Source organism: Phocoena phocoena, chromosome 9 (genome assembly GCF_963924675.1).
Source record: "Phocoena phocoena chromosome 9, mPhoPho1.1, whole genome shotgun sequence".
In the NCBI taxonomy this organism is placed as follows: domain Eukaryota; kingdom Metazoa; phylum Chordata; class Mammalia; order Artiodactyla; family Phocoenidae; genus Phocoena; species Phocoena phocoena.
Genome location: NC_089227.1, coordinates 44,935,221 through 44,948,789, shown reverse-complemented (window position 1 = coordinate 44,948,789; position 13,569 = coordinate 44,935,221). Strand labels below are relative to the sequence as shown.

General features: G+C 41.1%; 1 protein-coding gene across 2 annotated transcripts in view; it reads left to right on the top strand.

Annotated features, from left to right (window-relative positions):
* The first annotated feature begins 5,666 nt into the window (after positions 1-5,666).
* MIOS (meiosis regulator for oocyte development) overlaps positions 5,667-13,569 on the top strand; it is a 40,127-nt gene continuing 32,224 nt past the window's right edge. Inside the window, exons 1-3 of one of the 2 annotated variants that reach the window (XM_065883965.1) lie at positions 5,667-5,751; positions 10,821-12,162; positions 12,492-12,590. In XM_065883965.1, coding sequence (XP_065740037.1) covers positions 10,869-12,162; positions 12,492-12,590 — 1,393 coding nt within the window. In that variant the 5' untranslated portion in view covers positions 5,667-5,751; positions 10,821-10,868. Of the gene's footprint in view, positions 5,752-10,820; positions 12,163-12,491; positions 12,591-13,569 lie in introns of those variants that run through there. The other variant, XM_065883967.1, reaches the window with a different exon arrangement.

Genomic DNA, 13,569 nt, shown 5'->3' with positions numbered 1-13,569 from the left:
TATCTTGAGAAACGGATAGAATTTAATTTTTCTAAGCCATGGAGAAGGATATTCCAGGGAAAAATGGAATAAAGGCATGTTTAGGGAAGTTGCTTTGTAAAAGTAATTGGGAATAATTCAGTAGGGCTGGAGCTAGTATGGGTTAAAAGATCAAGTTGGAAAGACATGTTGGGCCAGAATGAGGACAATCTCATGTCTATAACTTCTTTTAATATCCCAGAAGCTTTTGTGTATGTTACATAGAGAGGAATATTCACCATTTATTAACTTATTAATTTTAAAACAATATATATACCTCACTTACACAGATAATTCATGAAATATACGAATTTAATAGATTACATTTCTCCAAACTCGTAAACATCGTTGCAAACTGAGTCCCCCTTTTTAAATGTTTTTCAAGAGAAGACAAAATATACTCAACATTGCAATGACTATAAAACTGACTGATACAAAATTTACAAAAGGGCTAAAACTTAGGAAGTAAATTTGTTTCCTCATCATTTCTTTCCTGATTCTGATTCTCTTTATCCTTCTGAATTCTTACCTCTTCCATTTCTTCCTGGGGTTACAATTATACTCAGCTGAGAAAGCCAGGCTTAGTTTTGCAAATAAGCGGCTGATAGTCCAAGATTTTGAACGTGAGAATTAAGTCCATTACCCATTTGAAGATTTTATAGTCACACATTGCACATCACATCAGAAACAGTCCAAATTATTGGCTGAGGCCAATCAGATATGCTTTGAGTTTTCGATGACCTGGTCTTTCCCTCAAAATGACACTGGTTCTGGGCTTCCCTGGTGGCGCAGTGGTTGAGAGTCTGCCTGCCGATGCAGGGGACACGGGTTTGTGCCCCGGTCTGGGACGATCCCACATGCCGCGGAGCGGCTGGGCCCGTGAGTCATGGCCGCTGAGCCTGCGCGTCCGGAGCCTGTGCTCCGCAGCGGGAGAGGCCACAACAGTGAGAGGCCCACGTACCGCAAAAAAAAAAAAAAAAAAAAATGACACCGGTTCTGAACTCATTATCTTCACAGTTAGATATATGTCTAACTTGCAGTGTTGGTTCGGGAAGTCTTTTTCTCATTTTACTACTTTTACAACTGCTTTGGGCTTCATTGGGTTCAGGTAATTCTAAAATTAATTTGATCCATTGAAAATACAAATTTTCTTTCTCATCAACCACAAAGAATTAACAGTATTGACATCTTAACTCCAGGCGGAGACGTTTGGATCTTGGTCTGTAGGAAACATGAGCCAATGAAGGGCTCTAAATAAGAGAGTCGCTTGAGATGTACTTCAGGAAGATCAAAGGTTTAGCATAAAAGGGTAGGAACAGGGGAACCAGAGACAAATTTGGAGACTATTGTCTGGGTGAGCAGTAATTAAGACCTAAATAAACTAGGGCAATGGCTGTGGGAGCAGAGAAATTAGCAGAATTTAGACACCTTATCTGTTTCAAAAGCCCAAATGTGATTTACTCAAATCCCACCCAATGAGTGGAAGAGACCAGGGAGAGAGATGGCTGTGGTTTCACTGGGATTTGATTGTAATGGTGATGGCTGCTACTTTAGTGCTTCAGTGCTCATCGGAAGGGATAAGCCCAGTTTCTTAGTCAGTTCGGGCTGTTGTAACAAATTGGCATAGACTGGGTCCCTTATAAACAACAGAAGATTATTTCTCACAGTTTGAGTGCTGAAAGTCTGAGATGAGGTCAGCACGGTCAGGTTCTGGTGAGGGCCCTCCTCTGGGTTTCAGTGCCGACTTCTCATCGTGTCCTTACATGGCAGAAAAGGGTTGAGAGGGCTCTCTGGGGTCGCTTTTATAAGGGCACTACTCCCACTCTTGAGGGCTTCACCCTCATGACCTAATTACCTCACAGGGGCCCCAACTTCTAAAATCATCACATGGAGGGTTAGAATTTCAATATATCAATTTGAGGGGGGAGTACAAACATTTAATCCATAATGCCAAGATATCCACTAGTGAAACAGACACCCTGTGAAGAGGCAATCAATGAGCAAAGCAAGAAATGTTCCCATCACCCATGGTGCAGTTATCATCCTAAAACTACCCCAGTTGATAGACACTTTGCATTGCTGCTTGAACCTTATTATCTCTGACTTAACTCTGTGGGTATAGGATTATGAAGTTGAAGTGTCTGTCTATCATTATGGAATTAAGCATCCTAATCCCTCCCACAATACTCTTTAAAATAATATTCACTGGGTTTTCTCTCATTAAAAAGCTTTACATTTTTTATCTCAGGAAACAGAAAAGTATAATAAAGAAAATATTGATCACCTTTAAACCTACCCCACAGAGACATCTACTGTTAAAATGTTGGCACAATTCCCTCTAGTCTTTAAAAAATAAGGTTAGGATCATTATGTATATTCCATCTGGTACTACTTTATTCCTGTAACAATAAACGGTGAGTGTTTCCTCTATCTTGAAATATTTTTTTTTCCCCTGAAACAGAGGTTAGTAAACTAAGCCAAACTGCCACCTGTTTCTGTAAATAAATTTTCCTGGAACACAGCCATGCCCCTTTGTTTATGAACTGTCCGTGGCTGCTTTTGGACTAGAACAACAGAATTGAGGAGTTGTGGTAGAGGCAGTATAGCCTGCAGAGCTGAACATATTTACTATCCGGTCGTTCACAAAAAAAAGGTTGCCAACCTCTGTTTTAAAAGATAATTTTAATGGCACATAGAATTAGATCAGAGGCTGTTTTATTTGGTAGTGAATGGACCAGTAGTTAGAAGCACAAGGGTAGAGCCAGATTGTCTGGGTTCATATCCTAGCCCCACCACTTAAGAGGTATCTTAGGCAATTTATTTAACCTCTTTGTGCCTCAGTTATCTCATCTGTAAAGTGGGGAAATTATCAGCCTCATACTTATAAGATTGTGGTGAATTCTGTGATGCACCACCCAGATGTCCCCCTTCAGTAATGAGTGACTTATTCCTTCAGCTGCTGGGAGTGTTACCAGCAGCTGGCCCACAGCTGTCAGCCTTCTTTGGGGACTGCCTTGCCAAGAAAACTGCCTCATTCAAAGTCATCCTTTTTCAAGGGACAGCTCACATCAATGACACATCCACATCAGTGAGGTAGTAATAATGGCCTGGGTCCCTTCTCCCAACTCAAGACAACTCTGAAGGGCCAGTTCAATTCCAAAGTTTCCCATGGATTGGCTGAGTCCTTTATTGGTATTGAATCGTAGCTCGGCTTCTCCCTCTGCCCAATCCTACATCATCTTCCCCTCTTTCACAAGTGTTTATCTCAAGAATACTCTCTAGTAAGTATCCTACAACCTAATCTCCATCATGGAAGATTGGCTCTCAAAGCACCCAATCTGAGACAGAATGTTAAATGAGCCTATATTGTAAAGTATCTGGCACGTAGTGCATGCTATATAATTGTTTGTTATCAAACTCATAAATAATCCACTGGGAGACAGTAGAATGGACATACAAGTTCAAGGAGAAAAAAATAGAATAATATAAAATTTCCTACAATTAAAGAATAGCTTATTCACTAAATTTTTAAATGAATGATAGTGAGAAATTTACACTAAGGTATTTAAATTTCATTGGATACATTTAAAGTTCGATACAACCATTTTATTTACAATATAAACATTAAAAATGTATTAAAAATCATACCCTTGGCAACTTTGTAAATTTACTATGACAGTGTTAGATGTAATCCCCCAAAATGTATGAATAAGTGCATTGTTTTACAAAATTAATTTGGGAGTGTGCTAGAATACTTCTTTTTTTTTTTTTCCTCTCTTTTTCTGCGGCACGTGGGCCTCTCACCGTGTGGCCTCTCCCGTTGCGGAGCACAGGCTCCGGACGCGCAGGCTCAGCGGCCATGGCTCACGGGCCCAGCCGCTCCGCGGCATGTGGGATCTTCCCGGACTGGGGCACGAACTCGTGTCCCCTGCATCGGCAGGCGGACTCTCAACCACTGCGCCACCAGAGAAGCCCCACAAATAAATTTTTAATGGAAATTTATTTTTTAATATTTATTTATTTATTTCGCTGTGAGGGTCTTAGCTGCTGCACAGGGCATCTTCGTTGGGGCGTGCAGGATCTTAGATGCCACACGCAGGATGTAGTTCCCTGACCGGCAATTCAACCCAGGCCCTCTACATTGGGAGCACAGAGTCTTAACCACTGGACCACCAGGGAAGTACCTTAATGGAAATTTAAACCAATTAAATGAGCTAAAGCATCCAAAGCCCTTAAAATTGATAACCCAGCTCTGAGAGGAGTCCGGCTCCACGTGACCAGGATCCCGCCTGGGGACTCACGGGGCGGGACCTGAGGAGATGGACCAGGGCGCTTGGACAGCAGGCGGGGCCTGCGGGGCCTCTGGGGCCGTGGCCCCGCCCCAGGGCGGTGCGACTCCGCGGGCGAGCGAGGGGCGGGGCTCGTAGCGGGGACCTCCCCTTCCCAGGCCCAGGCAAGTCCGCGCGTCTGCGAGGCGCGGTAGTCGGGTAGTTGACCCTGGTCCTGTGGCCCCGGTTACTGACCGCGTCGTGCGGCCGCCATCTTGCCGGCGTGTGGACCACCCCCGTCGGGAGGGGCTGCGACTAGGCCGGAAGCGGCAGTACGAAGGCAGCGCTGCCTGCCAGGTCGGTGAGTGCGGGTCGGGCCGCGTCTCCGCACTCGGGACCGGGAGGCCCGAGTCGAGGGCTCGGGAGCTCCAGGACGGCCGCTAGGCGCCCGGGCAAGCCCAGTTGAAAAGCCCGGGCGGGTGCGGACCCCGGGGCCTCCTTGGAGCCGAGGCGCGGGGAGTCGCGTTCAGCGCTGCGGGATAACCGCGCCGGGCGTCAGGCTGGGCCTGGGAGCTGCGAGCGGCCCGCGGGCTCGGGGACCTCCTTCGGGGTGCTGGGTCCGCGCTGCAGCCTCCACCGCGGCCGGGTTGTCTAGAACCGCGTCCTCCCCTTGGACGCGAAGCTCGGCCAGGTGTCTGGAGTGTGGGAGTCGCCCTTAGATTCCTGCATTACCCGGCAGAGCAGCCAGCCTTTCTCTAGTTGTACTCTAAATAAATACTTCTTAAAGGGCCTGTCACCCGCGTAGCTCTGTCCTCTGCACGTACGAGTAATGAAAACTCCGTAAGAGGATAAATCTTCTCACAGGAGCCACGAGTACTCCTAAATTACTTAGCAAATGACTGCCTTTGCAGCCTTTTGTTTAACTATATTTTAAGGGAAATTTGGAGATATAGAGAGCATCTCCTTGAAGATGGTGATGGTAGAAATTTCTTGAAACTGCCACTGTTGTTATTTGTCATGTTACGACAACTAGAAAAGACAACAACATAAAAGGATGATTGGATACCTTGTACACTTAGTATTATATAGATCTTCACTGTCCAGTAGCCACACAGGATTGAGATGTGCTGAAAGTGTAAAATACATATTGTATTTCCAAGACTTGGTACCACAAAAAAAAAGAGGAAAAGGTAAATTTCTCATTAATAATTTTACATTGATTACATGTTGAAAGGATAACATTTTTGATATGTTAGGTTAAATAATATATATTGCTAAATTAGATTTATTTCTTTTTATTTTTTTCAATGTGGCCATTAGAAAATTTTAAGTTCTATGGCTTAACGCTATGTTTCTGTTGGACAGTGCTGTTATAGATGTTCTGGTGAGGAACACAGAATCATCATCGTGGCTTTCCTTTGCTCAGAAACCATTGATGGGAAGTGAGTGCTTGTTATACTTGAAGGTGAGCATCTAAATATAAGCTGTAATTATTGCAAATCCTACCCCATTAACCCCCAATTTTTCAGTGTCTCCAGCATTTGAAAACATTAATTTCCAGAGCTGTTTAAGGGAATCGTAGTGATACTGACTCATTTGTTAATGCATAGAACTCATTTAATTTGATTGTCACAATTCTGTGAGAAGGAGATAGGGTGGGTTCTATCTCCATTTTATAGTCTTGGAGTATTAAGGGGCTTGTTAGGGTCTAGCTAGTAGTGGCTGGAGGTCTTCTGACTCCAGGCTCACTTTTCTTTGCTCTCCACCATATTCCTAGTGGTGTTTGTTCAGGAGCCGGGATCCATCTATATTGTGTTGGATTGTAAAGAAATACAGTTGACTCGAGCAACACAGGTTTGAACTGCATGGGTCTACTTATACGTGGATTTTTTTCAATGGTAAATACCACAGTACTACACAATCCACAGTTGGTTGAATCTGAGGATGCAGAACCACAGATAAGGAGAAACCACTTATACAAAGGGCCAACTATAAGTTACATGTGGACTGCGTTGGAGGGTCTGCGGCCTAACCCCTGAGTTGTTCAAGGGTCAGCTGTATGTTTCTTAAGAGGGTGCTTATAGATGTACCTCTGTATTCAGGGCCAGCTTCATGGTGTGTGAGCCGTGCAGTCACACAAGGCCCATCTTTAGAAGGCCTGGCACTTGGTTTAATGCTCTGCTGTCACAGTATTGAAATTCTTAAGTTTTGAAGAAGGGGGCCCTGCAAATGATGTAGCTGATCCTTTCTCTATGCAGTAATCTAGGATGGGAGTAGGGTGGTGTTGAAAAGAATCAAAACATCTGGTCTTCTCTTTACTCCTATGTGAATTACGCAGGGTTTGCTAGCCTCTTTCTAACTCTCAAGTTCTGTGATTCTGTATGAGTTACTGTAGTCAGATTTCGTGGATGGTAATATAAATATGTGCATAATATCAGAAATACAGATGATTCTTCATTGAGAGTCATGTAAATCAAATAGTTTTTAAAATTATAGTAACACTTTCTTTTTTTTTTTAAGATGGATTTTTCCATGTGGCACCCAGTTTTTTTTTAAACCATGGATCATTTGTGTAAAGAGTACAGTTGTAGGAAGGAAGCCTATATAAAAAGTGTGCTTATTTTAGCATTTGTCTTTCAGTGAGATAGGAAGATGGGCCAGATCTAAGGATACCTCCAGTTAAGAGGTCTCCTCTGTTTGCAAGGACATGAGTATGAATAAAGCCTAACTTGGCAGCATCTGTTCCTTCTTTTTGTTGTGTTAGCTACTTCCTGTTACACAAGGTGCTTCTTTTCCTTCTTATTCTTAAAATTTTAAATTCTCTTTAAGACTGGACATAACTTCGGCACTAGAATGCAGGTTTTATTAGTGTATTAGTTCACTTGGGCTACCATAACAAAATACCATGGCTTAAACGACAGAAACTTATTTTCTCACAGTTCTGGAGGCTGGAAGTCTGAGATCAGGGTGCCAGTATGGTCTGGTTCTGGTGGTAGCTATCTTCCTAGCTTGCAGACAGCCTCCTTCTCACTGTGTACTCACATGGGGAGAGGGCTCTGGTATCTCTGTATTTTAAGGGCACCAGTTCTGTCAGATCAGGACTTCACCCTTATGACCTCATTTAACCTTAACCTTAATTACCTCCTTAAAGACTCTATCTCCAAGACAGTCACGTGGAGTTATGATTAACACTTCAACATACAAATTTTGGGAGGTCACAGTTCATTCCATAGCAACCGGGGACCTTATTTGTCCCTGTTTACTTCTGTGTGCCCAGCATTTAGAACAGTGTCTAGAACATAGAAGATGCCCCAAAATGCTTATAGAATAAACGAAAGTCAGTGTGTTAGAGTGATCCTCTCAGGGTTGCTCACTGTGGGCCCTTACCCATTATTGGAACCAGTTATGACAGTGGGCACTTTGCTCTCAGCTTGAGCCAACCCCTACTGGAAAGGGTAGTGGGCGTAAGCATGGGGTGATTAGTGAAATTTGGAGAAAGCAGTGTGAGAGGTGTCAGAGGGAGCATTTAACAAATGCATTCATTTAACAAGTAATTACTAAGTATCTACTAAGTGCCCAGCACTGTGCTGGGTACAAGAGGTTCAAATGGAGAGCAAAAAGGATACTTCATCTGCTCTTAGGGAGTTTATAATCTAGTAGGAGAGATGGAGAGGGTGATTTATTTTTTTGTTGTTTATTTTTTAAATTTTATTTATTTTATTTTTGGCTGTGTTGGGTCTTCGTTGCCGCACACGGGCATCCTCTAGTTGTGGTGAGCGGGGGCTACTCTTCGTTGTGGAGCACGGGCTCTAGGCACGCGGGCTTCAGTAGTTGTGGCTTGCGGGCTCTATAGCATAGGCTCAGTAGTTGTGGCGCACAGGCTTAGCTGCTCCGCAGTATGTGGGATCTTCCCGGACCAGGGATCAAACCCCTATCCCCTACATTGGTAGGCAGATTCTTATCCACTGCGCCACCAGGGAAGCCCGAGAGGGTGATTTAAAGGGAAGGAATATTCTCCATTGATAGTATATATCTAAGTAACCTGATTTAGATTGGGGAGGGGATAGAGTGTGGTTGAAGTCAGGGTTGAGCAGGTTTTAACATGGCTGAGAAGGGAGGGAAGAATGCTCCAACCTGAAGGAATGGCATTTGCAAAGGTGTGGTGATGGGTGGAGGATTACATTCTAGGCAATGAAAAGGACAGTATAGCTAGAACACAGTTAGCAGGGAGGAGAAAAGGGTACATTGAGGCTGGATCATTTAGGGTTTTGTAGGTTTTGTCGAAGAATGAGAACTCTATGCTAACAGCAGTTGGAAACGATGAGAGGGTTTTAAGTAGGAATTCGATAACCTGGATAAGTCTGTATTTTAAAAAGATCACATTGATTTCATAAAGGCCAGAGTGGGAAGATGAATAAAAGAACTGCTGAACCAGCACCACAGGCCAGGCATGTTGTCTACCTTAATTTTTTATGGAGTCAGTCTGCAGAACTGTGAGACTCTGCAGCCTGAGTGGAAGAAAGAAGACAGTTGAGCTAGTTGGGGAAGGCAGAAGTGGCAAGGAAATGAAGAAATTGAGGGTGCTAGTAAGAATATAATTGAAGTGATTGATCTTGGGCTTCAGAAATATTAAGGAAGGAAATAAGGCGGTATGAGAATTCTTAAAGGCTTTTCCCAGTCATCTAAATTTTATGAGTCTATTGAAATTCTAGACTAATAATTCCTGACTGAAACGTTTACAAGATCAAAACGTATGTCTGAGCTGAATTTATTTAGAATATCTTTATTAGGAGTCTGTGCCAGGCTCTGCATCTGGTACAGGGTATAGAGAGATGAATGAACCATAACTTGACTCTTTAAGAACTGACAGCATGGATGTACAGATACCAGTTGCCATGAGGATTATGAGTATCTTTGTTCTTTTTTTTTTAAAATAAATTTATTTTATTTATTTATTTTTGGCTGTGTTGGGTCTCCGTTGCTGGGCGTGGGCTTTCTCTAGTTGCAGCGAGCAGGGGCTACTCTCCATTGTGGTGCACGGGCTTCTCATTGCGGTGGCTTCTCTTGTTGTGGAGCACGGGCTCTAGGCACGCATGCTTCAGTAGTTGTGGCACGTGGGCTCAGTAGTTGTGGCTTGCGGGCTCTAGAGCTCAGGCTCAGTAGTGGTGGCGCACGGGCTTAGTTGCTCCGCGGCATGTGGGATCTTCCCGGACCAGGGATCGAACCCGTGTCCCCTGCATTGGCAGGCAGATTCTTAACTACTGTGCCACCAAGGAAGCCCTCTTTGTTCATTTTTAATCCAGACTGTTACCTCTAGCCAGACTTGCTTAAAAACAGAAATTTACATTTTTGTAAGTAGCTTTTATTATTAAACTACCATTTTTAGCATAACTATTTTTACTGCTTATGTGCTTAAACTACTACTAGCATATTTATCTTTTCAAAATTCCTGTTTCAAATACCTATTCGAAGTTTATAGAATTGAAAACTGAAAGAGCCTCTAATGCTCACTTAATTCCGTTTCCCAAAGTGCAGTGTGTCCTACTGGTCATAAACAGGATGATTTTAGGTAACACAATCAATCATTTTTAATAGTTATATGTTTATTTAAGTATGTTAGAAAAAATATATTTAGCATATTGTACCCATGACTCATGGACCTTATGATGAAGTTAAAATTGATTTTCAGATTTTAAAAATGAGTCAGTTTAAATAAAAATATTAAATAATGGCAGCGGTGGTACATGAATAACTGAAATTTGGGAAACATTAGTCTAAACCAGTTCTTACGTTGTACAGATGAGAAAATAAAAGGACCCCCAAACACAAAGGCCTTTTTGAGGTATACAGCTAGCATATTGTCAGAGCTAGGAGTTGAACTCGACTCCGCTCAATACATTCCTACTTCTTATCGTTGAAATTTGAGGAAGAAACTAGTGGCTTTGTACTTTAAATCTGCATTGGTCATTATGGTGGCCTCATGTGACCATTTATATTAAAATTAATTAAAATTAAATAAAATTTAAAATTTGCACTGCTACATTTCTTGTGCTCAGTAGCCACATGTGGCTAGTAGCTACCATGTTGGACAGTCCAGATACAGAACACTTCTATCATTGCAGGAGGTTCTGTTGGATAGTGCTGCTTTAAACTTGTTGCTTAGATATGTGATTCATAACCCTTTAAAGTTTTATCCCCTTCAGATGGATGATACTTATTAATTTGCTCACCACACTGAAGTTATTTCAACCCTGAGGTTAAATTGAAGGTACTAGTAATAGTGCAATTAAGATAATTGATCATGGAAAATAAAGCCAGAATGGAGTTCTCAGATTCCTACCAGCTCATCTTACTGGAGGAAGTTCTTTTCCCCTTTTATTAATAAATATTGTCTTGAATTCATAGCAGTTAGAAGAAATATAAATATATTGAAAAACAGAGTACCTGTGTAGAAAATTTCCTGACTTTCTGAATAGTTGATTCAGCTTAGAATTGTATTTTGTTAACATTTTAAAACTTTTTATTTTTAAGCAGATTTTCAGTGAATGGACCTAACTGCACTCTTTGAGATCATCAGTAAGCATGAGTGGTACCAAACCTGATATATTGTGGGCACCACACCAGGTTGATAGATTTGTTGTATGTGACTCAGAACTTAGCCTTTATCACGTGGAATCTACTGTGAATTCAGAATTCAAAGCTGGATCTCTACGTTTATCTGAAGACTCTGCAGCTACATTACTCTCAATAAATTCAGAAACACCCTATATGAAATGTGTTGCCTGGTATCTCAATTATGATCCTGAATGTCTCCTAGCAGTTGGACAAGCAAATGGTCGAGTTGTACTTACAAGTCTTGGTCAAGATCATAACTCAAAGTTCAAAGATTTGATAGGAAAAGAGTTTGTTCCAAAACATGCACGACAATGCAATACTCTTGCATGGAATCCATTGGATAGTAACTGGCTTGCTGCTGGCCTAGATAAACATAGAGCTGACTTTTCAGTGCTGATTTGGGACATCTGCAGCAAATACACGCCTGATATAGTTCCCATGGAGAAAGTAAGACTTTCGGCAGGTGAAACTGAAACAACATTATTAGTAACAAAACCACTTTATGAATTAGGACAGAATGATGCTTGTCTCTCTCTTTGTTGGCTTCCACGAGACCAGAAACTTCTCCTTGCTGGTATGCATCGTAACCTAGCCATTTTTGATCTTCGGAATACAAGCCAAAAGATGTTTGTGAATACAAAAGCTGTTCAGGGCGTGACAGTAGACCCATACTTCCATGATCGTGTTGCTTCCTTTTATGAAGGTCAGGTTGCAATATGGGATCTTAGGAAATTTGAGAAGCCAGTTTTGACTTTGACTGAGCAACCAAAGCCCTTAACAAAAGTAGCATGGTGTCCAACTAGGACTGGTCTGCTTGCCACTTTAACAAGGGATAGTAATATTATTAGATTATATGATATGCAGCACACACCCACTCCCATTGGAGACGAAACTGAACCCACAATAATTGAAAGAAGTGTGCAACCTTGTGACAATTACATTGCCTCCTTTGCTTGGCATCCAACAAGTCAAAATCGAATGATAGTTGTAACTCCCAACCGAACAATGTCTGACTTCACTGTTTTTGAAAGGATCTCTCTTGCCTGGAGCCCAATTACATCTTTAATGTGGGCTTGTGGTCGTCATTTGTATGAATGTGCGGAAGAAGAAAATGATAATTCTTTAGAAAAAGATATAGCAACGAAGATGCGCCTTCGGGCTTTATCAAGGTACGGACTTGATACAGAACAGGTGTGGAGAAACCATATTTTAGCGGGAAATGAAGATCCACAGCTCAAGTCACTCTGGTATACTCTGCACTATATCCTTTGCATTGTGAGTTTTGTAAGATGAATTTGGTGGAAATGTTCTTGAAATTTGCCAAAAGGTCAGTCTGTAAATATCGTGCTGAATGTTTTATGTGCAAATGCAAGACTTAATACTAAAATTCCAAAGTAAAATTGTTTAAAACTGTTGAAATACTGCTTTGCAGATTGTGTAGGAGGGAGAAAAATATATCTCTACAATAGAGTGGAACCAACCACCTTCTTGCACTGATGCCTATTATGAATTGGTTCCAAATCAAAATAAATTTAGCTTTGAAATGTTTTATTATGCATCATTACTAGTATTTCCTATGCATTTAAATACTTATGAAGCAGTATACAGAAGATATGGATCAGAAATCTCCAGGCAACAAAGGATCATTGGTTTATTCAGGAATTAAATCAATTGTAAAATCATCTTTGGGTAAGAAAATTCTGTTTTATTTTCTGCAATAAACGTTTATAATTTTTGTACTCTTATTTTCCCCCCAAATTTAGTTATCTCAGGATAGTGTACATAAATATTCTGTTTTTGTTGTGTTGTTTTTGACTAGATATTTTTAGTGAATTGTTGTGTTAAATGCATAATTGTTCTTATATTTAAAATTCTTTTTGGAAGGAGTCTTGGTTCTTTGAAGTGATTGACTTTCTAAATTTATTCATTAATTTATTCACTATTATTGGTTTTGAAGGCCCACTTTGAAAGGTATTACATTAGAGAATTTATAGGATCCTGGTTGTTGGTTCAGATTTTAGCACAGTATTTGCTTTTTATAAAAACTAAATTAAAATTTTTCCAACCGAAGGAGACCCCTTTTTATTTTGCTGCCTAAACCCTCTCACTTAGCTACCCAATGGTAAGTACTGTATAACTATGACATGAGGTATGGCCTTACCTGAGGTGTCTTATCTGAAATAGTCTTTATTTTTTAATTGCTGTAGTTTCAGTTTCCTTTTTTCCTTTCTTTTTTTTAAAATTAATTTTTATTGGAATATAGGTGCTTTACAATATTGTGTTACTTTCTGCTGTACAGCAAAGTGAATCAGTTATACATATACATATATCCACTCTTCTTTAGATTTCCTTCCCATTTAGGTCACCACAGAGCACTGATTAGAGTTCACTGTGGTATACAGTAGGTTCTCATTAGTTATCTATTTTATATATAGTAGTGTATATATGTCAGTCCCAACTCCCAGTTCATCCACTCCCCAACCCCGCTTCCCCCATTGGTAACTATAAGCTTGTTTTCTACATCTGTGACTCTATTTCTCCTTTGCAAATAAGTTCATTTTTCTGGATTCCACGTATAAGCAGTATTATATGATATTTGTCTTTCTCTTTCTGACTTCACTCTGTATGACAATCTCTGGGTCCATCCATTTTGCTGCAAATGGCATTA